The following is a 26,831-nucleotide window of genomic DNA, read 5'->3' as shown; positions in this document are numbered from 1 at the left end:
GTAGTCTGATTGAAGTGAGTTGAAATATGAATTAGGGAGATGAGGTAATTGGAAAAAATTGTATAAAGAACTTCAAAAAAAAAAAAAAGAACTTCAATTAGTTTGTTCATGAAAAACAAAGAAATAGGGTGGGTGGTATCTGGCTAGGAATGTCTATACTGGCAGAAACAATGCATCAAAGGGAGTCATGGCTAAAAGGACAAATTCCTTGGTGAGGGAGTGAGGCTAACAGAAGTAAGATTGAGTTCACTTCCTGAAAGTTTGGCTATCTTCCTTATATATTAGTACTATTAACCCTTCTCTATATACTATAAATTTGATCTCGTGTGAACTTTTTATCATTTTTAATCAAATTTTCAATACTTACATTATCAGATCTTTTGCCTTTTCCTTGATAATTCCTGGGTTTTGTGTTATACTCAGTACATTTAGTGGAGTTAAAATTTTTTTTTTCATTTAATTAGCTCTTTAACAGAATAACTATGTGGGGTAGAAATCTAATGTTTTTTCCAAACATTTATTGAATAATCTACTCTTTCCCCACTAATATGAACCACACCTTTGTAGTGCATTAAGGACCCATACAAAAAAAAAAAAAAAAAAAAAAGGACCCATACACACATTCACTTACTCTCTCAGATATTTTCAGACTCCTTATTCTATCCCACTCTACTGTCCATTCTTATGCCCATACATTTAAAAAATGTGTATATATAAAATTACTATATATATAGTATATATAGTAACTTTATATATAAAAGTACTTTATACTATATATTTATAGTATATATTTATATACTATATATTTATATAAATTTTTATATATACTGTATATATATATTTCTATAAATCTAAATATATTTATATACAAGTATAACTATATACTATATATATATAAAGTACTATAGTATATAGTGTGTGTGTGTGTGTGTATATATATATATATATATATATATATATATAGTAACTTTATGTCTTTATAGCTGGTCAGGCAAGTTTCCTAGCATTAGTCTCTGTCAATTAATTTATAAAATTAACTTAGGGAGAAATGATATTTTATTAAGCTTTCCCATCCAAGAATATAATTTGTCTTTCCCTACTTTCCTTTTACAATCCTCCATAAAGTTTAGTTTATTCACAGAGTTCTTGCACATTTCTTGATGTATTTAATAAATAACTTTCATCTAGTAGTCTTCTGATGTTCTAATTGGATCTGGGGATAGATTTCAAATATACAGAATAATGGATAGCATTATTGCTTTATCCATTATTATAAATAATGGATAGGCACTCTTTCTTAAATATCAATGTATCTTAGGCAGGATTCCTATATGGGTTGGATAAAAGTTAATTTCACAGGGTTGTGGACTGCTGAATCTCTACAGTGATAGATACATATGCTCTAGAAGAAATCAGAGTGGTTATTTTACAATGAAAATATGGAGGTCTAATACATGTTATCACCTGAATGAAAAGCCTCTCTACTTCCACATGCTGATAGGTACCTGGCAAAATAAGCTACAATACTTTGCAGAAAATTAACTTCTGATTAGGTCCAATACTTGCTCTCCTGAGACCCTGAATTTCCATATAATAAAGCTTGGCACACTGGTTTGAGTCTTTTCAGGTTCAGCATTACCAGCACCTGAACCTGAAAACATTAAAGAAAAACATTAGGAACTTTTCTGGAATCCCTTCTTGGTCTTTTATGCCAATTCAGTCAGGTGACTGCTGGCTCCCAGAGGTAGAACATAAAGCTGGTGTTCAAGTCACCCAGGACCACTCTGCCCAATCTTATTCCCATGGCTTCTACCTGGCTTTGGTCCTTTCATACTATTTAATCTTGAATGTAATCTTCAGTCTTCTCCAGATGTGATGTTTTATGTGTACTCCCTAACACTAATACTTCTCTTTCCCTCCACAGACTGACTTAGCTTATTCTTTAAGCTTCCAGACTGCTCCTTACCTCTACCTTTATCCCCAACCCCAACCTATCTCCATGGAACCTAGTCTTCATCTCCAACCACTCAACTGGCATCTGGATGGATGCCAAAACAGTTGATTTTAAACTGCAAGGCTTTACAAATGTGCCAACCAAGACTGAATAAGCTGTAAAATGTACCTGTGTAACTAAGCAGGTTGGTTTACCTTTATGGAGTTAGGTAATACTGGATAAATGAATGTTGGTAAATTTCTACCAGGGACACTTGTTATAAAATTAACATTTTTTTTCTCCTGGTTATTAGAAGCACAAGCCCATCTGTCTCTTAAAAGAATATTCTAATCCATGATTTTTCTTCCTGGACTCTAAATTCCCAGGGGCAAAATTAACATTGAATTCATCTTCATAATAGGTGCTTATTATTTATTGATCCATTCTCCAACAGTCAAATAAGAGAAAAGCTAGTAAAATGTTTAAATTAACCTTGTGACTAGAAACACCTAAATCTACTAAATAATGTATTTATAAAAATATTTAGGTTTGGTTACATAACTGAACAATGGATCCATAAGTTAGAAATATAAAAATTTATTGTTAAATTCATAATTATAGGAATGATCTGTCCAAAGTAAAAACAACAAAATCAATATTAACTTAAAATAGAAATATATAATACAAATTAGGTGACTACCCATCATATTTTTTTTGTGTGCTTATTATGAAAAATGTCCACTGTGGTTTCATGACATGGTCTTAAGTCAAAATCACAATATCCAAGGGAAAATCGACTCTAAGAAGAGAAGAAAAGAGGTTTTTTTTTTTTTTTTAACAACAAAAAAACCCAAAGCCAGTTTATTAAAATGATACAAAAAGAGTGCAACATACTCACTCTTAAGACTATATCCTACCTGTGGTTTCTTAAAATAATCGAGTCCCCTTCCAATCTTAATCATCCATCCATTGTTAAACCTATTGAAATAGTATACAGTATTATATTCTAGACAGTTGAATCAGACAATTATCAAAGATATAGTGCAAGTATCAGCAACATTTCCTCATAACAAAGAAAATCACCTTCTGCAGCAGCACGAGTTGAACCAAACCGAGGGTTACTCATGGGCTATGTTTCCAATGAAATGAAACATCTAAAGAAACCATTAGTTGATTTGATTAGCTGGTAACAAGTTTAACAATTAAATTAAATCTTATTCTTAAAAAAAATAAAAAATAAATAAATAAAATAAAAAAAATAAATCTTATTCTTGAATTTCAGATTTCTGATAAAACTTTCCTGTTCTACGAAGTGTATTCAGGCAGACTACGGAGTATTGCAGTGGTTCCCCTACCTAGAGATGGAGGACATAAGGAAGAAGAGCTCTGGATCCCAACCTCTGCTTCAACAATAGCACTGCATTTAGGTTATGCTTAAGTTTTCATTAAAACTAAGGGTGCAGTACTCTAAACATATAAAAGCCACAAACATATTACTAAGATACCTGCATATACTATTTCCTTGTAGACACTATAGCATATTGTCACACCTATGTGATTATTTAATAAACAAGAAAAACTAAAATCATCAAAATATTAAATATTATTACCAGAAAAATTATCCCAATACCATAACACTATATGTATAATTGAACAGAAAAGCAACAGAACACGTAAACTCTAATCCATTAGGAAACTCAGACATAATAAGCCAGATTTTTTTTCTCGAAAGTGAAAAGACACTAAAATTAATCTTTATTTAAAATTTTAATAAATTGAATATTTATATGTAATTATGTAAAACTTATTAAAAGAAAAATATTTTCAACTGCATAAAAATTAAAATATTGCTACACACTAACCTAATTTCTCGGTCATGTACTGAAGAAGAATATTCTAATTCCAACAGCACTCCATGATCTTGGAGTGACTCTTTTATTTCTTGCAGGCCACTACTTTGCTGCTGTTTCCCACTACCCTGTAAATAGGAAAGATACAATTTTCTGTTCAGTTACTAATATTTTAAATTATCATTAAGCTATGCAATGTATATCATAGAATGAATTAAAATGGAAAAGATTCTATACTAGTTTCAAAGTCTATTATCTCAAAGAAGCAACCAGAGCATAAAGCAGTTTAACAGCAATTGTTTTTATCAAAATTTTTTCTTTTTTTCTTACTTTTATTTTTTTTTATTTTTTATTTTTTTTTTATTTATGATAGTCACAGAGAGAGAGAGAGAGAGAGAGGCAGAGACATAGGCAGAGGGAGAAGCAGGCTCCATGCACTGGGAGCCCAATGTGGGATTCGATCCCGGGTCTCCAGGATCGCGCCCTGGGCCAAAGGCAGGTGCCAAACCGCTGTGCCACCCAGGGATCCCTCAAAATTTTTTTCTAACGTGTACATAACACAACTCTGTCCCATCTCCTAAAATGTATTTTAGTAATGCTTTTTATTTTTAAGATTTCATTTATTTATTCATGAGAGACACACAGAAAGAGGCAGAGACATAGGCAGAGGGAGAAGCAGGCTCCCTCTGGGGAGCCCGATGCGGGACTCCATCCCAGAAGCCTGGATCACGACCCGAGCAGAAGGCAGATGCTCAATGACCGAGCCACCCAGGTACCCCTAGTAATGCTACTTAGTTATTCAGATGGAACTGCTTTCTTTTCAAGTTAGTCCTAGAAATCTGGTTTATTTAGGAGCATTCCTATTTAAGTCAAAATCAAGATAGAGATGCTATTATGCTATGATCCACCAGAAGGCCAATACTATATAATCATTGGTAAAGAAGAGACAAAACTGTCAATAGTGCAAACATGTGATCATATCCTGGAACATCCAAGAGACTAAACTGACAAACTATTTGAATCAAAGAGCTTAGCAAAGTGGCCCAATGCGAGGTAAAAAAAAAAAAAAAATCAACAGCATTGTTTGGAAGGAAGGTATTTTAGTCCTGTAGTTAGATAATCCTGAAGAAATAGTTCTAGCTGAAGCAGTGTCCACATTTTCCTTGCTCAAACTACATCTTGTATCTGAATAAAGTGAATGAAGAAAGAGTAAATGCAGAAACAGTAAATGCTTTCAGATACCTACTTCATCCAGAGATGTGAGAAGATGAATAGTTTTTACTTTACATGGTTTCTTAATAAGCATCTCACAAAATCGAAGAAAGTTATATAGCTGAAAGACATCAGGATAGGTTATTACTAACTCAATACATTTTAAATAACATTTCATCATATTTTTGTACATTTCACCTACCTGATGAATCTGTCTGATGTAAGGATCTTGTATCCAAACTTCTGTAACTGTTTCATTAAGGTATTGTTGAAAAAGTGACTCATAACTGAAACCAGTTGCATTCTCTTCTATTTTAATCTGCTTATGATATTTTCCATCTACAAAACACAATTTCAATAATATAACCAATGACCATTTATATTCCTTTTACACATATTTACATACAGTGATTAACCAGGATCTGATACAAGTTAATTTAACTCCTCCACTCAGCAAATATTTCTGAATACCTACTACATATATATGAGGCACAAAGCAAGATGCTACACATACAGAGATAAATAAGGCAAACAATCCCATAAGTGATTTTTATCTTCATGGAGGCCAAGTGGGAAAGTCCAGAGATTTCTCGGAACAGGTTCTTGGATCAAATCCTACAGACCAGGCAGTTTATCTAAGAGAAGCCCATATGTATAATGATAGCTGATACTCTGTCACCGTGAGTAAAACAATAAGCTAGAACTCCAGGGCTTCCTTGTCCTTCCCTTCAGATTTTAGTCCTTTTTATGTTCCTGCAATTTAATAGCTAAAGTATTAAACATATAAATTCAGTACTATGTGGAATTTTGAAGTCTCTAGGGAAGAACTTATAGAATATTTTAAGCAGAAATTTATAGCACTTCTTAACAACCCAAGCCAAAGACTAGGATCCCACAGGATCAGTAAGATAGTTCCATTGCTTTTGTTCATTCGAAATGAATAATTATTGAATTAGTTATCAAAGACCTTTAAGTTTTTTAAAAATATGACCTCTAATGGTAGTTCCTAATTTACATGATTGTTATATATTTAAAGTTTGTTTAAAGACCAGTAGTTTGATTCTGTTCCTAATATTTCCCCAAATATGTTAGCAACTATGTATCAGTTTTCAAGCCAAGCTAGCCACATAGGTTAATTTAACCCAATGTATTCAAGCCACAATGCTGATGGTACTATATTTTATCAAGGCTCTTTTTTTTTTTAATCAAGGTTTTAAAAGGAAATTTCATTGTACATTTAAATTTAGGGTAAAGTAAATACTTTTTATTCCCACCCAACAGAGGAGCTCCGGCAGGGGAGTACCCAGGGTATGGGCTCATACAGAATACTAGGAAGAGGTGGGGGAGGGCCATATAAGAACAGTGAGGAAGAGCAGCTGAGGGCTGGAAGCACTGGTGGGGTTTTATATATATATATTTTTTTTTTTTTTTTTAAGATTTTATTATTTATTTATTTATTTATTTATTTAAAGAGAGTAGGGGGTGGGGAGGGGCAGAGGAAGAGAGACAATCTTAAGCAGACTGTGCTGCCTGTGAGCAGAGCCCAATACAGGTTCGATCTCATGATCCATGAGATCATGGCCTGAGCTGAAACCAAGAGTCAGACACTTACCTGACTGAGCCACCCAGGTGCCCCTGGAGGCACTGGCTTTTTGAGGGCAGTAGTAACTCTGGCTAACAAAAGCAGGTATGCCAGGGAAAAGTGGTGATGATCATTTATAGATAGATGTTTGTAAACTGCATACTCATGAGTAGAAACTAATAATAAGTAGGGAAGGACACCTATGGCATCTCCAGTCATTAGGAATACTTAACTCCTGGAATGTTTTGATTCACAGCAAAATCCTAAAGAAGTCCCAGGAGTTTCTTTAGCTACTTCAACATTGTGTTCATTTTCTAAAGGAAAATAGAAATAAAATACAAGATTTACATTCCCTATTTCTGTGCAGTATTATCTCAACTTTAGTTCACACATTACCTTCATGGGGATCTGTGAACTTAAAACAGCATGCAGAGTTCTGCAGTATGTATAGCTTTCATCAGATTCTCAAGAGGATATGTGAAAACCACCTCCCCACTGCAGGGTCCCCCCCAAAAAGGTTAAGAATAACTTATGTATAGGGAAGTGGAAATGCAGAATAAACCAGTAGGCTCCCAGGGATAAATGGTCCAGACCACAGAGTTCCAAAAGGCAGAGCCAGAAACATTGGATGAAATGAGCTTTGTCACAATAGCTTAGGGACACATTCTGTAAATTAGCCTCTTTACCTTCTTTTTCTTGGTCCAAGTATTTCTTTACTATTTCTGCTTTATCCATGTAGCCAGAAATTTGTTTTCGGAGATCACGTTTCTTTGTATCATCTTTGGTACCTACAAATTAAAAAATACATTCTCAAATTTCCAAATAGTTTTTCTATTTAGTACAGGCATTATTTCTAGTTTCTCAAGTTTTCCACAAATTTCCTATCCTTAAGCATGGTTTGCCTCAGTCCTAAAATACACTAATGTGCTCATATTTGGCTTGATCATGCAAGACCTTCATTTTTACACTAAGCATCTGGAACAGCTTTATTGAGAGAAGACTCTGCCACTGTGTCTCACAGCTGGGGACATCAAATTTGGTGAGGTGACAAAGGTGGCTTATTACATGTCAAACCTGAGTCTAAGAATTGTTTTGTCGTAATCAACCACAAATCTGAAATCTTAGCATAATCAAAACATAGCAAACAACACTTACATTTTTTTTAAGATTTTATTTATTTATTCATGACACACACACACACACACACACACACACACACAGGCAGAGACACAGGCAGAGGGAGAAGCAGGCTCCATGCAAAAAGCCTGACGTGGGACTCGATCCCGGGTCTCCAGGATCAGGCCCTGGGCCGAAGGCAGTGCTAAACCACTGAGCCACCAGGGCTGTCCCAACACTTATCTTTCTTACACAAAACCAGTTTCTCTTCTAGACTTCCTGGTTATAGTTTATGTTCAATTATTTTCCCAGCCATCTCAAAAATGTAAGGTATTTTTTTTAATATACATTATCAGTAAAATCTTACCTATGCCCTAACCCCCAAACCCAATTGGTCACCAAATCACTTCTGGTTTCTTCATTCCTCCCTTTTGATATTGCTTATATTTTTCATAATAATTTCACTTTTAAACTCCATTAAAATATATTTTATTTAGAATTTTGTATTTATAGAAAAATTGCAATAATGGTACAGCATCCTTTCACCCAGACTCCCCTAGTACTAATATATAAATATAGTACAATTATCAGAGTTAGGAAATTAACACTGATACAACACTACTAACTTATCTACAAACCTTGTATTCCACCAATTGTCCCACTAAAGAAAGTTTGTTTTCTGGTCCAGGATCTTACACAGCATATACTTATCATGTCTTCTTAGTGTCCTCTCCTCCAATCTGTATAGGTTCTTGGCCTCTCTCCACCTTTTATGATTTTGACATTTGAGGAAAACAGTGCTCAGTTATTTTGTAGGATGTCTCTCATTTGGAGCTATTGATGTTTTCTCATGATTAGATTGAGGTTACACATTTTTAGCACAAAAATCATCATCCAAGCAGGCCCTTCTCAGTGGGTACATGATGTCAATATGTGTTACTACTGGTGACATTAACTTTGATCATGTGGTAATCTAAGATTTCTCCACTGTAAAATCACTATTTTGTCCCTTCTAAATAAGTATCTTGTGGGAAGATACCCTGTTTCTCATCACTTTTATCCACTAATTTTAGCACCCATTGATGGTCCTTGCCTGGAACAACTATCACTAGAGTGTCTGTCAAACAGAGATTTCCTATTCTATCATTTAATTTATAAATTTGGAATGCGGGACGCGTGAGTGGCTCAGCAGTTGAGTGTCTGCCTTTGGTTCAGGGCGTGATCCCAGAGATCCAGGATCAAGTCTCACATCAGGCTCTCTGCATGGAGCCTGCTTCTCCCTCTACCTATGTCTCTGCCTTCTCTCTGTGTCTCTCATGAATAAATAAAATCTTAAAAATAAATAAATAAACAAACAAACAAACAAACTTGGAATGCTACTGTAAAGAAGAGCTATCCTTCCTCCCATCTACTTATTTATTCGATGATCAATTTATATCAATATGGACTCATGCATATTTATTTTAGTCTGTGGGTTGTAATCCAATACTATTGTTTGTTTATTTATTTATTTATTTATTTATTTATTTATTTTTTATTTAAATTCCAGTTAGTTAACATACATTGTAATATTACTTTCTGGTTATAATATAGTAATTCAAAACTTCCATACATCACCCACTACTCATCACAAGTGCGCTTCTTATTCCCCATCACCTATTTCACCCATCCCTCCACCACCTCCCCTCTGGTAACCATCAGTTTGTTCCCTGTAGTTATGAATCTATTTCTTGGTTTGCCTCTCTTTTTCTCTTTGCTCATTTGCTTCTTAAATTCTACATATGAGTGAAATCATATGGTATTTCTCTGACTTATTTCACTTAGCATAATACTCTCTAGCACCATCGATGTCATTGCAAATGGCAATACTATTATTTTCTTGTTCTAATTTTATTAGCTTTGGCTTTGACAGCTCCTTCATGTTGGCCCCTGTCCTTTCTTTATTTTTTTAATTTTTAAAAATTTATTTAGGATAGTCACACAGAGAGAGAGAGAGAGAGGCAGAGACACAGGCAGAGGGAGAAGCAGTCTTCATGCACCGGGAGCCCGACGTGGGATTCGATCCTGGGTCTCCAGGATCATGCCCTGGGCCAAAGGCAGGCGCTAAACCGCTGTGCCACCCAGGGATCCCTGGCCCCTGTCCTTTCAACAGACTCCTCAAATTTTGATCACTTCCTTGCTTTCTGGTGCAAAATGTTTTCAACTCATCTTGTGTTTTCCCTGCCCCAGCCCTGGAATCAACCGTTTCCAAGAACCCCTGGTTCCTTTGTTGGAGAATGGTATGAAGAAATCCAATTCTGGGTGCCAAGTGTACTTGTCGCCACTAGGAAAGTCCTGTCACTACTTCTAGACTCTTTCAATCAACATGGCTAAAAAATATATGTAGGGTTACTAACATATATATACATCTGCATTTATTTCTGTCTATTCAACTGTGTGTGTGTGTGTATATATATATATATATATTTTTTTTTTTTTTTTTTAAACCACGAGTTCATGATGGTATCTTTGATCCCATAGGTTTCATTCTAGCCCTTCTGCTCTCCTTATGTGTAACTTCTTTTATTAACCACAGTATATGTACTGGCTTGTTCAAGCCTAGTACAGACACAATTGTCCTCTCTTATTCAAGTTGGAGGACAGACAACAAGAAAAGTAAATCGGATAAGTATGTATGTTAGATTGTGGTAAGTGTTATTAAATAAAATAAAACAAGGAAGAAGGATAAGGGAGTCCTAGGAGGAGGCTGCAATTTTACATAGGAGGTCAGGGAAGGCCTCACAGAGAAAGTAATATTTGTATAAAGAGGGAGTATGCTATACAAATACAAATACTTGAGAGAAGAGCATATTCCTTATAGAGACAAGCCCTGACATGCAACTTTAATTACACCAATCTTTTGTAAAAACTTTAAATGGTTTCTCATCTATGGAATGAGTTAAAATCTGGCGGTCAAGGCCATCCACTCTGTGTTCCAAGACTCACTCTATCTTTAAACTTAACTTCTCACTCTTTCTCTATAGACACATGCTGGAACCAAACTGAACCACTTATTTAATAAAACAGCACAGACAGAATTTAAACACTTAGCTGAATTTCATTGCTGAAATGCTACTTACTCCTCCAAAGCCCCTGTCAAAAGCTACCTCCACTTTTCCTCCCCCAAATGACCTTTAACTGTCTAAATCTTTAATATTTTTTTAATTTTTATTTATTTATGATAGTCACACAGAGAGAGAGAGAGGCAGAGACACAGGCAGAGGAAGAAGCAGGCTCCATGCACCGGGAGCCCGACGTGGGATTCGATCCCGGGTCTCCAGGATCGCACCCTGGGCCAAAGACAGGCGCCAAACCGCTGCGCCACCCAGGGATCCCATAACTGTCTAAATCTTCATTGCACTTGTCTATAACCCTCTCCTGGCACTTATTCCCTATATGGCGTTATTTGCATTTGTACCTTAATCTGTAAGATTATGTCACTGTCTCTATAACCTCTGTGGAATCAGGGAGCACACTGGAGCAAAACCGGATTCTCCTGATTCAGATTCCCAGAGTGCCAGAACTTGAGCAGCGCTCCACTTGACAACCCTAGAGCACCAGAATTTTAACAATGCTCCATCTGACCAACACTTACACTATCTCATTTTGGCAGTCAGTATACCAGAGTCTTTAAAGCCCTGGGTTCCAATTGTGACTCTACTAATTGTAGTGAGACTTAAAAGTTTAATTTTATGCTGCAAATGAGGGTAACATTACCTCCTACTTCATAGGGCAATTGTAGGGGTGAAACAAGATTATGTTTTTTTTATAAAGATTGTATTTATTTATTCATGAGCCACGCAGAGAGAGACATAGGCAGAGGGAGAAGCAAGCTCCCTGTGGGGAGCCCGACGTGGGGCTCGATCCCAGGACCCCAGGATCATGCCCTGAGCCAAAGACAGATGCTCACCCCTGGGCCACCCAGGCACCCCAAGATTATGACTTTGATGTACTCTGCACAGTGCCAGCACTCAGCACTCATAATTAATTACTCCTATCACCATCATCACTATCATCACCAAACGGGCTCTCCCAAGATAGTTTTATAGTTCTTTCTTTTTTTTTAAGATTTTATTTTATTTGAGAGAGTGGGCGCTGGAGCATGAGTGGGGGTGAGGAGGGAGAAGCAGACTCCCCGCAAGCGTGAAACCCAATGCATGGCTCTATCCTTGAACCCCAAGATCATGACCTGAGCCACCCAGGCAGTCACCCCGGTAGTTTTTATAGTTCTGACGAAAGCACTCACCCTTGAAGAGCGCCCTCTGCTGTCCTTTCAAGGCTTCTGTTAAAGGCACACAGAGATCTTAGGCCAGACTGGGAGCTCCAGGGGTTGGGGAGCAGGGGCTAGTCTTAAACCAGTTTTATATAATACATATGTAACGTATATATTTAACATATAATATATAATTACTGAGTGTCTACTATGTGCCAAGGATTGTACTGTTTGTTAGTGGTTATTTGGGTACTTCTCAACATTGAATAATTACACAACAGATAAAGTCTGGCTGCCCCATTCACAATACTATGATTTCTCACACCGAATTTCAGTACACACTGAATTTTCTCCCAATTTTTATTTTACCGCTACGTGCTTTTATTGTTTACTTCTAACGAAAACGTCTATACGGAGAAGTAAAGATAATTGTGTAACGAACACCCTTATTACTCATCACATTGATTAAAGGATTGTTAGCATTCTGCCACATTTGCTCCAATTGTTTCTCTTCCTTAAAATTAAACTCAGATACCGTGACAAACTCTTTCCAAGACGCTCAAGTCTACATCTCAAAAAATCAAAGGCAGTTTTCGAAAAAAACATACCGCTTAACAAAGTCAATAATTTGAGTGTTACCCAATCTCTATTCAAACGTTCCAAACTGATCCAGAAACGTCTTTTACATTTACGTTCAAAACTAGTCCTATCAAGGCTTATATGTTACATTTTACTCTGTCTCTTAAAAATCTAGAGTAGTTCCTCTTTTTTGATGACATCAACCTATCAAAGGTATAAACGAAACCAGTCCACTTGTTCTGTAGAATATCCGCCTTCTGTATTCGTATTTGCTTTCTCGTTGTGCACAAGGATTCTTAACTTTCACTCCGCCCCAGGCACAGCGAGATCCAGTTCCTTTCATCTAGTCCTCTCTCCACGGCTCCCTGCTCACCTCTCAGGACCTGCATGAGCAGGTCAATCCCCTCCTGGTAACACACCAGGGCCTGCTGGTACCGGGAATCCGAGTCCAGTTCCATCGCCCGCTTTAACACCGTGAACGCAGCCACGCTCTGGGCATCCTGCTCCTTCCCGTACTTGGCCATAGTTCCGAAATCCCACCGGCCGGGAGCCCGCCCAGAACCGAGCCAGCCGGCAGCGCTTCCGGGAGCGATCACGTGATACCAGTGCGCCTGCGCTCTCTTTCGGTGCCTCTTGAGTGGGCGGGACGTAGCCGGAACGGAAGTGCGCGGTTTTGCTGCCGGCGCGCGGTGGGACGGACGGCTGGGTTCGCGGGTAGCCCCAGGTGGTCCTTCCTCTGTTCTCCTTTCCCTCGGTGAGTCAAGTTCAGGCTGAGCCACCTTTAGCCGTAGCTGGTGAGAGGGGAACGAATGGTGGCAAGTATTGCATTTTTGCCAGGAGTATGTCCCTGGGAACGCTGTGGTCTCAGATCCGGGCTGATTTTCCTACTGGATTCTGAGTTTGCGGGTCGCAGTCTCCTACGTGGGCCTGCGCCCGGGTACCGTCCCGGGGTCTCGCGAGAAGCCCGGGGTCTCGCGGATCCTACTTCCCAGCTCCCGAGCCACGCGGCTGGTGGGCCCCGACTCTGGGAGCCCGAGGGCCGAGCCGCCCAGGCAGGACCCCCCAGTGGGAGAGGGAAGTCGCGTTCCTATTAGTTTCTGTGCTTCTGTTTTATTATTTTCGTTTTTCCGCTGCGGATCGGCGTAAGCTGAATTTTTGGTTAATGAAGATAAAAGCTTTCCTAATTGCATTTTAGAAGGCAAAAATCTTCCGAGGTTGGCAGTTAAAATATTTACCGTTTCACCAAAAGCTGTAATTTTGCAACCGTGTTTCTTGATCGCCACCTACCCAAAGCTGTCTGTTCTGCTTTGTATTTTTCCCAAGACGTGCTGATGAGGATGAGGGCTGCCTATGGCTTGTTAGAAATTAGGAATTAAAAGAAGAGATACTTACTGCCTTCAGAGATACCGGTTTATTGAAAGAGAAATTCTGTGTTGTGCATTTCCAGTAATGTTTTCCCTCCTTTTGTCATTAAATAGATACACGAAACTGTTCGGACAACTGGGAGCCAAAAGCGGAAAATCACCTTGATAGCCTTACCCCCCAGGGGTACGTTAGCATTTTACTAATAGCCTTCCAGAGTTTGTCTGTGTTTGCACACACATTCCTCTCCCACTAGGGGGGTCCTGCCTGGGCGGCTCCGCTCTCGGGGTCCCAGAGTCGGGCTCCATCAGCCGCGTGGCTCCGGAGCTGGGAAGTAGGATCTCCTCGACCCCTGGACGGTACCCGGGCGCAGGACCACCTAGGAGACTGCGACCCGCAAACTCAGAATCCAGTAGGAAAATCAGCCCACGTCTGAGACCACAGCGTTCCCAGCGACAAACTTCTGGCAAAAATGGAATACTTGCCACCATTCATTCACAGACTTTTTTTTTCTTTTTATTTCAAGTTTCTTTTTTTTTTTTTTTTTTTAAGATTTTATTTATTTATTCATGAGAGAGACAGAGCGAGAGAGAGAGGCAGAGACATAGGCAGAGGGAGAAGCAGGCTCCATGCAGGGAGCTCGATGTGGGACTCGATCCTCCATCCCGGGACTCCAGAATCACACCCTGGGCTGAAGGCGGTGCTAAAACCCCGAGCCACCGGGGCTGCCCCCACAGACATTTTTTTAATGGAAAAGAGATCATACTTCTCATGATGCATTTTTTTCCTTCTTTTGCACCTGTACAAGAAAAGTTGTTGTACAGTAGGAGACAGTATGGTTATTTCAAGATCCAAGAGTTTTGTGCCTTATTAACAATAACCTTTACTTTTTATTAAACTTAGAATTTTTGACTGTCACCTCTTTTTTTTTTTTTTTTAAGATTTTATTTATTTATTCATGAGAGAGGCAGAGACATAGACAGGGAGAAGCAGGCTTCTTGTGGGGAGCCTGTTGCAGGACTCGATCCCAGGACCCTGGATCATGACCTGAGCCAAAGGCAGACGCTCAACCACTGAGCCACCCAGGCACAGCGAGTGTTACACCTTCTCAAGTCTGTAAATTAAACTAAATTCAATGAAAACTGATTGAGTGCCTAGTACATGACAGGTATATGCTTGGGATACATCTGAATAGATGGGGCAAACCAAAAACAGAATTTAAAAATCATTGTTCTTGCAGAATGAACAAGTTACTGGGGTGGAAACAGTAAACAAAAACCTAACAAACTGTTAAGTGCTATGGAAAGAAAATCAGGTGGTGTAAGAAGGAGTCTTGACAATTTTGGGGTGGGTCAAACTGTTAAGTAATGGAATAAGGATAGACCCTACTGAGAAAAGATTTGAGCCAAAAATTGAAAGAGGTAAGAGAAATTAACTTTGTGAATATCAAGAGCATTCCAGGAGAAAGAACTGCCAGTCCAAAGGAGGGCCTGGAAGGGGGACCAGTATGTGTATTAAGAGTGATTGGAGGTGAGGTCCTAGAAGTGGAGGCTGAGGACTGGCTGTCGCTCCAATGCATTAGAGCTTTTAGTTATTTTAATCAATAAACTTTTTTGCACCGGGGCTGCCCAGAATAATATAGATTTTATAGAAAAGTTGTGAAGATAGTACAGAGTTCCTATATATACCCCACACCTGATTTCCCCTTTTATTAACATCTTACATTAGTATGGTACATATGTTATAATTGATGAACCAGTATTGATACATTGTTAACTAACATACTTCATTTGAATTTCTTAGTATTTACTAAATGTCCTTTTACTCTTTCAGAATCCCATTTAGCCATCATGTCTCCTTAGGCTTCTCTTGACTATGGCAGTTTCTCACTTTCCCTGTTTTTGGTGACCTTGACAGTTTAAAGACACTCAATTATTTGAAGAGATACTGGTCAGATATTTTCCACAATGTCCATCAAATGGAGTTTGATGTTTTTCTCTCAGCCTGGTGTTCGGGGTTATGGGAAAGAACACAGACACGAAGTGCCATTCTCATTCCATCATATCAAGGGCACGTGCTATCAACTTGACTTTTATCTCAGTTGATATAAACCATAATCATCTGGCTGACACAGTGTGAGGTTTCTCTAGTACACAGTTATTTTTTTCTCCTTTCTATGCTGTTCTCTGGGAGCAAGTTATTAAGCATAGCCCATACTTAAGAGATGAATGGTTTTAGGGACACCTAGGTGGCTCAGCGATTGAGCGTCTGCCTTTGGCCAAGGGCGTGATCCCAGAGTCCCCACATCGAGTCCCACATCGGGCTTCTTGCATAGAGCCTGCTTCTCCCTCTGCCTATGTCTCTGCCTTTCTCTCTCTCTCTCTCTCTCTCTCTCAGCTTCTCATGAATAAATAAAATCTTAAAAGAGAGAGAGAGAGATGAATGGTTTTGCTCCACCTCTTTGAAAGGGAAGTATCTGCCTAAGTTATTTGGAATTCTTGTGTAAGAGAGATTTGTTTCTTCTCTACCATTAATTTACTTCTTCATTTATTTATATGACTATGGAATCATGTATTTTATGGTTTGGACTATAAGCCAATACTTTATTACTTACTTTGTTGCTTATATTGGTCTAGCCTTAGCCATTAGGAGCTCTTTGACATGGTCCTATGTCCCTTTGACATTCTCCCATCATTTTGACTTTTGAGTAGTTCCTTTCAAGTGTTACAAGATGCTCCAAGTTCATCTTTGTATATTCCCTGCTGTAGCCCTACAATCAGCCATTTCTCCACAGAGGCCTGGTTTCTTTTATTAGAGAATACTAAGATCAGGTGTTGGATGTGCTCATTGCTATTAGGACGCCATTGCTTTTTGCTCTTGTTAGTTAACAGAGCTAACCGATGTATACATGTGTGTCTGTGATTATTTTCTACATCCATCAGTCTCTCTATTTAGCTAACCATGAACTTGAACTCGAATCCTGTGCCATTGGGTCACATGGGTTATTCTTGCTTTCTCCTCTTGGTTTGTATGTTACTTCTCACTCCAGCAGTTGGAGGTTTTGAGAAGAGTTGACATGATCAGATTTAGGATTTTAATGAGATGATTGCTGTCACGGAAAAGAGACTCTAGGGAAGTTGGAATGGAAGCCAGAAGGCCATGAGGAGGCTTTTGTTGAAATTTAAGTGGTAAGAAAAAGACTAACAAAGTGAGAAGCCAAATGAGTTGTGTTAGTCTATTATGTTTAGCTTGGAGGAAGAAATATGGTAGAGAAAATACTTTATCATTACCTATTTGATTGGAGGCCAGAGGATTAAATAAGTGTCTCTTCTAAGGAAGCCTTAATACAAAATGTATTTAAACAACCAGCCAAGCAATGGCTGATGATTTGACTAGATGTTGATTTGAACTAGAAGTTGTTAAATTGTATGGTAATGTTTGAAGTCTGAAGTCTGAATGAGAGTTGTGAAATTTTGATGTACTTCTGAATTCTGAGTTGAGCAGACCATAGATCTAATCCATTAATTAATTCAGACATTCATAAACAAACACTGGTTGCCTACTATTCATCAGATACTATGCTAGATGCTGAGAGTAAAAAATGAACAAGACAAGATTCTGGCTTTCATGGCACTAAGGATTTAATAGTTAACTCTTCTAAAACTGATACATAGTTAATTTTGAGAGAGTGGTTCAGTTGCTGAAAATTTTTCTAAAGTCTGGCTCTTTTAATGAAATATCCTCCTTTGATTCCGACAACTTCATCACTTTGTCCATATCACAGAAAAGGCTTGAAGAGCTTGAGTGAGCCAGAATCTGGTGGATTCACTGAAATACAGCATTATATCCTATTTTGGTGCATTAGGATATTCTTATTATAGCTTTGTAATAATTTAATAATTTTATCATAGTATAAGTACCATTTATTGAGGGCTTCCTATGTGCTAAATACTGTCTTAGGTGTTTTCAGAATAACCCATTTGCAAGATAGATATTATTTTCATTCTTTTGGGAAAAAAACTGAAGCACACAAATTAAGTGACCTACCCAAAACAAACATGTAGTTCATAAACCTAATCTTTCTGTTTTCAGTATACATCAGTATAGTAGGTTGTAGTTGTGCGGCTCAAAAAACATAATTTTTTTACATCCTAGAAGCAATGCATATTTGTTAAGAATAGTTTAAAAATACAAACATGCAAAAAAAGAAAGTTACAGCTTACTTTTTAAGACAAAGGTGTTATGATTTAGTGAAAATACGCTGGATTGGGAATTAGGAGAATTGGGTTCCAGACTATATTCCTTGGATGCCCTTAGGTAAATGATTGAATTTTCATTCTCCACATACATGAGATAAGAAGGTTGTTAAATCTAGTTTGAGGGGTCTGGATTTCTTCAGTCCTTCTAGCCCTTTCATTTTTTGTGATTCTATAACAAAGCATTCTTTGTGCTCATTGTTGAAGAAAAAATTTTAAACAATAGTAACCTCCTTTGCCCATTTTTGTTGAGTCAACCTAGCTTCTAACTCATTTAGCAAAAATAAGTTGTGGTTAATATATGATTACTACCTATGGTTTTGCTGAACTCCAAATAAGACATTTATTATAACTTAATTCTTACCTTTATTGTATTAAAATAATAAGATTTTACTGTTAAACTGTGTTTTATAATTAACTTGTTTAGTTTTTTAATAATACAGAAGTGGGCACCTGTCCATTTCCAAGACACATTTGACCCACAGATCTATTTCTGCTTGTCATAGCCCCTGAAGAGAAAGGTCAGCACAATCATGGCAGGGATTTTGCGCTCAATAGTTCGGAGGCCCCCAGGCCGACTCCAAGTAAGTGTTTCTTTTCAAATATTATCTTATTTTAATTCCTTAATAACTATTTTTTTCTCTTGTGATTAACAAAACAGGCAAGTTAAACTGCATAAGTTCTTTTTTGTGTGTGTATTAAGTTTTTATTTAATGTTAAGAGCCAACTTTTATGATTTATCTGCTCTTTTATCACTAAAGATTTGAAATCACAAAAGATCTTTTCCCAGAGAACATGCTAGTAAAAATGGCCAGTGTTGATTCCCCTTAATTTTTTAAAGTTTTAAGGTTTTTTTTGTCTTTAATTCTGAAAAAAGTATATTTTCAATTATAGAAAAATAAAACACTATGAAAGAGCAGAAAGAAGAAAAGCATTCTCCCAGAGACCATTAATGCTTGTGTTTTCATATATTTCCTTCTAATCTTTCTTACACAAATTGCAGCAGCTCAGCCTAATCTGTTCAGAGGGGCAGAGTCTAGATACAGACCTCCTGCTGGCTATGGATGCTTTACATGCATTACCTTAACCTTAGATTAATTCTGTTGGTCAGTATTATTTCCTTTTTCTGTAGCAGACTGAGAGCAAGGGGACTGGAAGATTATAGAAAGGGTACAAGAGATAGGAACAAGGAGTGATGGCATTGTAGGGACTAGAAAGAAAACCAGAAACTCATTTCCTTTTACATTGTATTGTTGAAGGTGATTTATTGCACAATGTGTAGAGCAGGGGTTGGCAAACAGCATCTGCAGGTCCGATTCAGTCCACCACCTGTTTTCTTGTAAATCAAGTTTCATCGGAATGTAGCCACCCCCATCCTTGTTGTTCAGGGGCCCCTTTTGCCCTACCAAGGCAGAGTTGAAAGTCAGCAATGGAAACTGGACAGCCCAAAGCTGGAAATATTTCCTGTCTGGCCCTATACAGAAAAATATTCCAAACTCCTGTTCAGTAAGTCTGTATTTCATTCATATGTGGAGTTTAAGAAACAAGACAGATGAACATAGGGGCAAAAAGAAAAAAGAGAGGGCAAACCAGAAAACAGACTCTATAGAGAACAAAATATGGGTTGCTGCCAGGGAAAAACATGGGCTGAATGGGTGATGGGGATTAAGGAGGGCACTTGTGATGAGCACCAACTGTTGTGTGTTAAGTGGTGAATTCACTAAATTCCACATCTGAAACTAATATTGCACTGTATGTAAAGAAACTGGAATTTAAATAAAAACATGGAAAAGTATGTATTTACATGCTTTTTGCTTTCTAATGTGACTTTTGTCACCTACAAATTGATGGGTATGGATTTCTGCATTAACCAGAGTTCTTAAAAAATTGTTTTATTTCATGCTTTAGACCGTGACAAAAGGTGTGGAGCCTCTTATTTGTACAGACTGGATTCGTCACAAATTTACAAAGTCAAGAATTCCGGATAAAGTAAGAAGGGTTTGGGGTGGTTTTTTTTAGTATTACTATTTTTTTAAGCATGCGATGGTTTAAAAGGTACCTACTTTTGTAATACTGAAAACTTTTATGTTAAATTATTTCTGGATGTTGGCGGTAGAATTCATCTAAATAATGACTTTTTAAAAAAATGTGCCAATAATGACTTTTTTAAAAAAAATGTGCCACTGGCCTTTGTAGTAGTAGGTTTTTATCATCTTAGAATTTGTTTATTCCTGCTTGGGTTTTTTTGCCTTAATACTTTGTGTTTTTAATCACCATTGTCCTCAGAAAACAATGAGCCTTCTTCCTGCTCAGACACTGTCATTGTAGCTCTGTGTTCACTTTCTGTATTGACTATTGCAACTTGGGATCTTTGATTTTTCCTGCTAGATTTATGTGTACATATCATTCTTTCAGAAAACACTAGCTAAGCATTCTATTGATTTTTATTTTGTTTCATTTCTTTAAATGACTTTATTTCTTAGTTTCTTAGAGCAGCTTTTATTTCTTAGAAAAACTGAACAGAAAGTACAGAGAATTCCTGTGTACTTCTTCCCCCAACATATATAGTTTACCCTATAATTAATGTTTTAATTGTTAATATAATTAACATTCTAGTACATTTATTAGAATTTATGGACCAGTATTAACAGATTATTTTTTAACAGATTATTATTAACCAAAGTACTTAGATTGTGTCAGAGTTTACTGTCAGTGCTATACATTTTATGCCTTTTGACAAATGCACAGTATCCTGTGTCATTAGGGTATCATACAAATGGTTTCACTGCCCTAAAAATCCTCTGTGCTTCACCTGTTCATCCCTCCCTCTCATCTCTCAACTCCTAGCAACTACTGATATTTTTAATGACTGTCTTTATAGTTTTGCGTTTCCCAGAATATCATATAGTTGGAATCCTACAGTATGTAGCTCTTCCACATTGGCTATGTTCACATAGCAGTATGCCATGTGATGTCTTAATGTCTTACCACCATGATTGATAGCTTTTTATGTATTTGTTAACTATATTTAATCAAAAGAATGATAAATCATGAGTTAACTAAAAAATGCTGGATAGAATTAAGGAAAAACGTGAATTAGATCAAGTTATTTTCCATTAAAGTGACTGGAGACTCAGAAATCAAACAAGGTTATAGAAATAATGAAAACTATATTTTTATAACCTGAGTTTTATGCCTGTGCAGCTCCTTTCTTTTTACTACAAATAACATTTGGTTGTATGGATATACCATAGTTTGTTTAGCCATTCACCTACTGAAGGACATCTTAATTGCTTCCAATTTTTGGCAGTAGTGAATAAAACTGCTGTAAACATTTGCATGTGGGTTTTTGTGTGGGCATAAGTTTTTAACTCATTTGAGGTAAATACCTAAGAATGTAATTATGCAGTTGATGGAATATATGGAAAAGACAACATTTAGTTTTTAAAGTTTGGGTTTTTTTGTGTTTTTTCCCCCTAATTTTTTGTGCTGCAGCAAAATATATATAAAATGTACTTTCTTAACCATTGTAAGTATATGTTTCAGTGGTATTAAATATAGTCATATTGTCTTGCAGAGCCATCACCACCATCCATCTCCAGAATTCATCATCTTACAACACTGAAACGCTGTACTCATTAAATAATAGCTACCCACTCCCTCCTTCCCCCAGCCCCTGACAACCACCATTCTCCATTGATTTAACTTTTCTTTTTTTAAGATTTTATTTATTTACTTGAGAGAGAGTACAAGCTAGAGAGAGAACATGAGTCAGGGGAAGAGGCAGAGGGAGAAGCAAGTTCCCCACTGAGCAGGGAGCCAGACTCGGGACTCAATCCCAGGACCCCGGGATCATGTCCTGAGCCAAAGGCAGATGCTTAACCAACTGAGGCACCCAAGTGCCCCGATCTTTTTCTTAAAGATCAAATAATATTGATCTGTTGACTGTTACTTTGACTGTTTCGACACCCTTAATATGCTTGATCTCTTATCAGAAACCTCTTTGTTTTTCAGGTATGGCCTTTCAGCTGCTATCCTTCCCATAACTGTATTGTCCTAAATCTTTTCCTGTTTCTTAGTCTGTAAAGTTCTGGAATAAAAGCATAGATACAAATATTACCATTCCTTTAAAATGTGCAAAGCAGTGATTTTGATTGCCATCTGTAGCAAATGTGAAAACTCAAACTTCATGGAAATGACTCTTGAGATGTGTACCTCTAGTACTTGCCTGTATTCTGAATCTATTCCTATATTCTCAAATGATCCCTAGACCCAGTTCTTTGATAACTCGGGTATTTCAGGTTAAACCTATCTAAAATGAAACTTATCTTCTTACTTTATCTCTAAACAACCAAACAAAAAAGGATGCTTGGTCTATCTTAGTTATACCAATTAATGCTACCATCCTCTGCCTGATTTCCCAGACCAGAGACCCCTGAGTCCATCTCAGCCCCTCCTATTCCTTCATCTAGTACAAACCCATCTATAATTTTATTGCTCAGAGTCCCCAGATGAGTCCCTTTTCTGTTGGAGCTGCTGTAGTTCAGGCTCTTAAACCACGGCTACAAGTGCTTCCTAGTACCAGACTCCCACTCCCACTCCATTTTATCCTCTTCTGAGTATATTCTTTCTGAGTCTCTCAAAACTTTAGTCATGTTTTCTTCAAATCTGTAATGGCTTAAGTAGCTTCTGAAAATCTCTGCCAGGCTCAGCACAATTGAATAATTTAACCTCATCCCCTACATTCCTTTTCATGGTTTTTTCCTACTCCAGCTACACAGAATCACTTAGTTTTCCCAAATATTTGATGCTTTTTACACTGTTTCTTGATCACTGGTTCTTTGTATCTTCTTTTCTTTGGTGTGCCTGCCCCGTTCTCTGTCTGCCACCATTCTTCTCACCCTGCATCTCTTCAAAACCCCTAGAAAATACAAATGAACAAAAAGAACTGAAATGCACCCTTAATCTTACCTACCTGGAGACTGTCAACACCCTACCCTCCACATCCTAATTTGTTGTAGGTTTCTAAAGATGTGAATCATCTCATGTATAATGCTTCTCTAGTTGTTTTCTTCATTTAGCAATATAATGGGACCCTCTCAGTGGATAAGTTTCTACAATATTATTTTTATGATTAAATTATACCCTTTTTGACTAAAGTACCGTATTTTGTATGGGTTTCCTTGTTCTGATTCCCCAGAGGTATGACTATTGATCTAATGTCTTTGAGATGTTTATACATACATATGTGTGTGTGTGTATAACATGATTTCTTAGAATTGGTATTTATGTAATGTATCACATATACACACCCATGTATTTTGGTACAGATAAAACAAATACAAGATCCTACTACACATGGTTGTGTGGAATTTTTTTCTCCTCAAGAATGTATTATGACCATCCTTCAACATTAGTAGCTGCTAAAATAGAATACCCTTTTGTTCTAATGGCAGCATTGTATCCCGTGGGATACATCATAATTTATTAGTTGTATCATATTTTATTTGGATTTGTTATCATTAGTTTGTTCGTTGTATTTAGAATGTATGCATTGTAATTCTTTTAGTTATTCCATGAGGAACATGGATGTGGCCTTTAGTTTTTTCAATATTACAGATAGTGTTACCATGTACATTCTTATTCAGTACATTTTATGTTCTTAGGGAAGTTTTTCTTGGGATAGCTAACTAGAACATTTTGATTCTTAGAGAATCAGTTCAAATGGCAGCTCTGTGGAGCTGCTTCTAATCCTTCATAGGCAGTCATTTGTCTGTACTCTTCAAGTACTCTGTACTTATTTTCTTATGATACTCATGTGTTATTTTCATTTTACGCTAATTTTTGTTCCCCTGCTTGAGTGGAGGGGAGGGATACAGCCACACCCAGCTTATATAGTGCTAATACATTGTGCTGGCATTTGAAGTCTTTAGTGTCCTCTGGTTGCTCCTGCTTCACTCTTAAATAAAACAATCTGTTGCCTATGTGATACTTTTTTCAGAGTACAGAATTTTTCAGAGTAAGAATTTTAGAGTTTGCCTAAGTAATCAGACTGGTATAAATGTTCAATTTGAGGATGAGGATCACAGAAAGATTTGAGATGAGATCATAATGTAGTTGTTTGGGTTTTTGTTTGGTTGGTTTTTTGGTTTTTTTTTTTTTTTTTTTTTTTTTAAGAAAAAAGATGCAGAAACTGTGTAAGTTGAAAGTTTACTGTTTATAATTTTTCTTTCTTAGGTATTTCAACCTTCACCTGCAGATCATGAAAAATATGGTGGGGATCCACAGCACCCTCATAAACTGCATATCGTTACCAGAATAAAAAGTACAAAGAGACGTCCATATTGGGAAAAAGATATAATAAAGATGCTTGGATTAGAAAAAGTATGCAACTATTTAAGTCCTCTTAAGTGTTGCCTAAATTTGCTTTAAACTTCATAATTTTTAAACTTAAAGGTATATTTTTATTATTTCTTTTGTTTAAATGTATTATTTAAGTGTAATTATTTGAAACTTTGATTTAGACAGAATAAACCTTCATCTTAACATTTTGCAGACAACATGGGATCATCTGCTTTGAAACTGATCCATTACATTTCTTCCTTTCTTTATAGGCACATACTCCTCAAGTTCACAAGAATATCCCCTCAGTGAATGCAAAACTGAAAGTGGTTAAGCATTTGATAAGGTTTGTTGTTCATTACTTCAGCTATTTTTTAACAGTTTGTTGCCTAGTATGATTCTAAAAGCATATTCTTATGTCACAGGATCAAGCCCCTGAAGCTGCCACAGGGACTTCCAACAGAGGAAGACATGTCTAACACGTGCCTCAAGAGCACTGGGGAATTAATAGTGCGGTGGCATCTAAACCCTGTAGATCAGGAAGCTGTTAAGTCCTAATTGCAGAGCAATTTCATATTAAAAAATATGAATCATTTAAAGGTAGTGAGAAAGTGTTCTCATTAAAATATATTTTAAATAGTAGTCATTTTCACTGTCTAAACATGGTGTGATTCTTCCTTAAATAGCCTTGGAGGTTTCAGTGCTATTATTTGGTCTCTCTTTCTCTTTTTTCCCTCTGATAGTTTCATTGCAAATGGTCAAGGATGGTGTTATTTGAACATCTGGGTTCAGATGTCACCTAGCAATAACTATTGACTTTTTAAAAATACTGTTTTCTCTTTTAATTGAATTCAACAAATTCTGTGACTGTCTTTTTGAGTGAGCAGCCTGTTATGTGTAGAGAAATGCACAGCTGGGGCTCTCTGGGTGGCTCAGTGATTTAGTACTTGCCTTTGGCCCAGGGCCTGATCCAGGAGACCCAGGATCAAGTCCCACGTCGGGCTCCCTGCATGGAGCCTGCTTCTCCCTCTGCCCGTGTCTCTGCCTCTCTCTCTGTGTGTCTCTCATGAATAAATAAAATATTTTTTAAAAAAGAAAAAAAAGAGAAAACAGAGACTCAGCCACAGTCATCAAGCATTGGATGTAGCTAGATTGGCTGCCTTGTGCTTTAGTGTCTATAACTATATACATAGAGTTGGTGGCATTTTATTCTTAAACTTAGTGCCAAAAATGGGATCTGTATTCTAATTATTAATGTGGCCTAAATTTTATTGATGTTCTTTGAATTCCTAAGAAACTGCCAACAATTGAGATTGCTATTTGAAAGATGAAAAAGAAGGGAGAACTCTTTTAGAGAGAATTGTTTTATTTCTTTCTTTTCCTATTTGAGATACCTGGAGGGATTGAGAGAAGTAAGGATTTTAGGAGAGATTCAATACTGGGAAATTTTATGGCAGCTAATTAAAGATGATGGTGAAAAATCTCTGAATTCTAGTTACCAGTTATTTTCCTTTGTCTCTTGTGAGATTTAGTTTGGGCAGCAATAACATTGGCTTACTATGTATAATTTTGGTCCTAGTATTCATCCTGTCATAGATCTTGATGTTTTGGGGCAGAAGTACCACCTGAAATGAGCTAGAAATCATTAATTTTTTTTAAAGATTTATTTATTTATTTATTTTAGAGAGTGAGATAGAACAGGGAGGAGAGCAGAGAGAGAGAGGAAGAGGGAGAGAGAGAATCTCAAGCAGACTTCCTACTGAGCACAAAGCCCAATATAGGGCTCAGTCCCAGGACCCTGAGATCACAACACTAGCCAAAATCAAGAGTTGGATGTTCAACCAACTATGCTACCCAGGTACCCCAGATAACATTAATTATTAAGCTTAAATGCAATTACAGTTTTAATCCAACTGTTATTGAATATCCAATATGTAAGTCCTGGAGGGAATGTAAAGCCAAAGGACACTAACTTGAGAAAGCTCATTCTAATTAGAGAGAGACCTGTGCTCCAACAAAATGTGTCCTTGCTGTAGTTGAGGATAGCTGTGTAAATGAAAGCTGGTTCCTGGTAATTTATTGCCATATCTTTCACTATGCTGATATTAATGCTGTTTAAATGGGGAAAAGAACATTGGTTAATTTTTACCCAAAGAATCTAATAAAGTTTGGTAAGTAACTTTAATCTCAGCATCCCATGACTAGAAAAAAGGACCTAAATGTTAAGTTGAATTTAGAAGTGAAATTGTCTAGAACATGGGCATAGGCTAGTGCACTGGTTTTTATTGCTGTGTAACAAATTACAACAAACTTGTGTTGCATAAAGCAACAAACACTTACCACCTCA

At 37.1% G+C, this 26,831-nt stretch overlaps 2 protein-coding genes across 7 annotated transcripts; one reads left to right on the top strand and one right to left on the bottom strand.

Annotated features, from left to right (window-relative positions):
- Window positions 1-1,041: 1,041 nt before the first annotated feature.
- On the bottom strand, window positions 1,042-13,205 carry MITD1 (microtubule interacting and trafficking domain containing 1). Of its 4 annotated transcripts, none has more exons than XM_025992466.2 (7): window positions 12,898-13,205; window positions 7,264-7,365; window positions 5,198-5,334; window positions 5,030-5,116; window positions 3,796-3,911; window positions 2,851-2,911; window positions 1,042-1,651 (listed from the first exon to the last, which is right to left on the bottom strand). In XM_025992466.2, exons 1-7 carry the CDS (start codon window positions 13,046-13,048, stop codon window positions 1,550-1,552), a joined length of 756 nt encoding a protein of 251 aa, XP_025848251.1. In that variant the 5' UTR covers window positions 13,049-13,205; the 3' UTR covers window positions 1,042-1,549. The 4 variants fall into 4 exon arrangements, with proteins under 4 accessions (XP_025848251.1, XP_025848253.1, XP_025848252.1 ...); XM_025992467.2 differs by lacking the exon at window positions 1,042-1,651 and adding an exon at window positions 2,511-2,732; XM_025992468.2 differs by lacking the exon at window positions 5,030-5,116 and having other exon boundaries at window positions 1,432-1,651; window positions 12,898-13,131.
- Window positions 13,166-26,831, top strand: MRPL30 (mitochondrial ribosomal protein L30). 3 transcript variants are annotated; one of them, XM_025992470.2, is made up of 7 exons: window positions 13,168-13,278; window positions 14,003-14,072; window positions 18,649-18,726; window positions 20,051-20,131; window positions 24,380-24,526; window positions 24,757-24,830; window positions 24,910-26,831. In XM_025992470.2, the coding sequence occupies exons 3-7, from the start codon at window positions 18,676-18,678 to the stop codon at window positions 25,040-25,042; spliced, it is 486 nt and encodes a 161-aa protein (XP_025848255.1). In that variant the 5' UTR covers window positions 13,168-13,278; window positions 14,003-14,072; window positions 18,649-18,675; the 3' UTR covers window positions 25,043-26,831. The 3 variants fall into 3 exon arrangements, with proteins under 3 accessions (XP_025848256.1, XP_025848255.1, XP_072597438.1); XM_072741337.1 differs by having other exon boundaries at window positions 18,628-18,726; window positions 24,910-26,669; XM_025992471.2 differs by lacking the exon at window positions 14,003-14,072 and having other exon boundaries at window positions 13,166-13,278.

Source organism: Vulpes vulpes, chromosome 16, assembly GCF_048418805.1.
Source record: "Vulpes vulpes isolate BD-2025 chromosome 16, VulVul3, whole genome shotgun sequence".
NCBI lineage: Eukaryota > Metazoa > Chordata > Mammalia > Carnivora > Canidae > Vulpes > Vulpes vulpes.
This window is presented reverse-complemented; position numbering and strand designations above follow the sequence as displayed.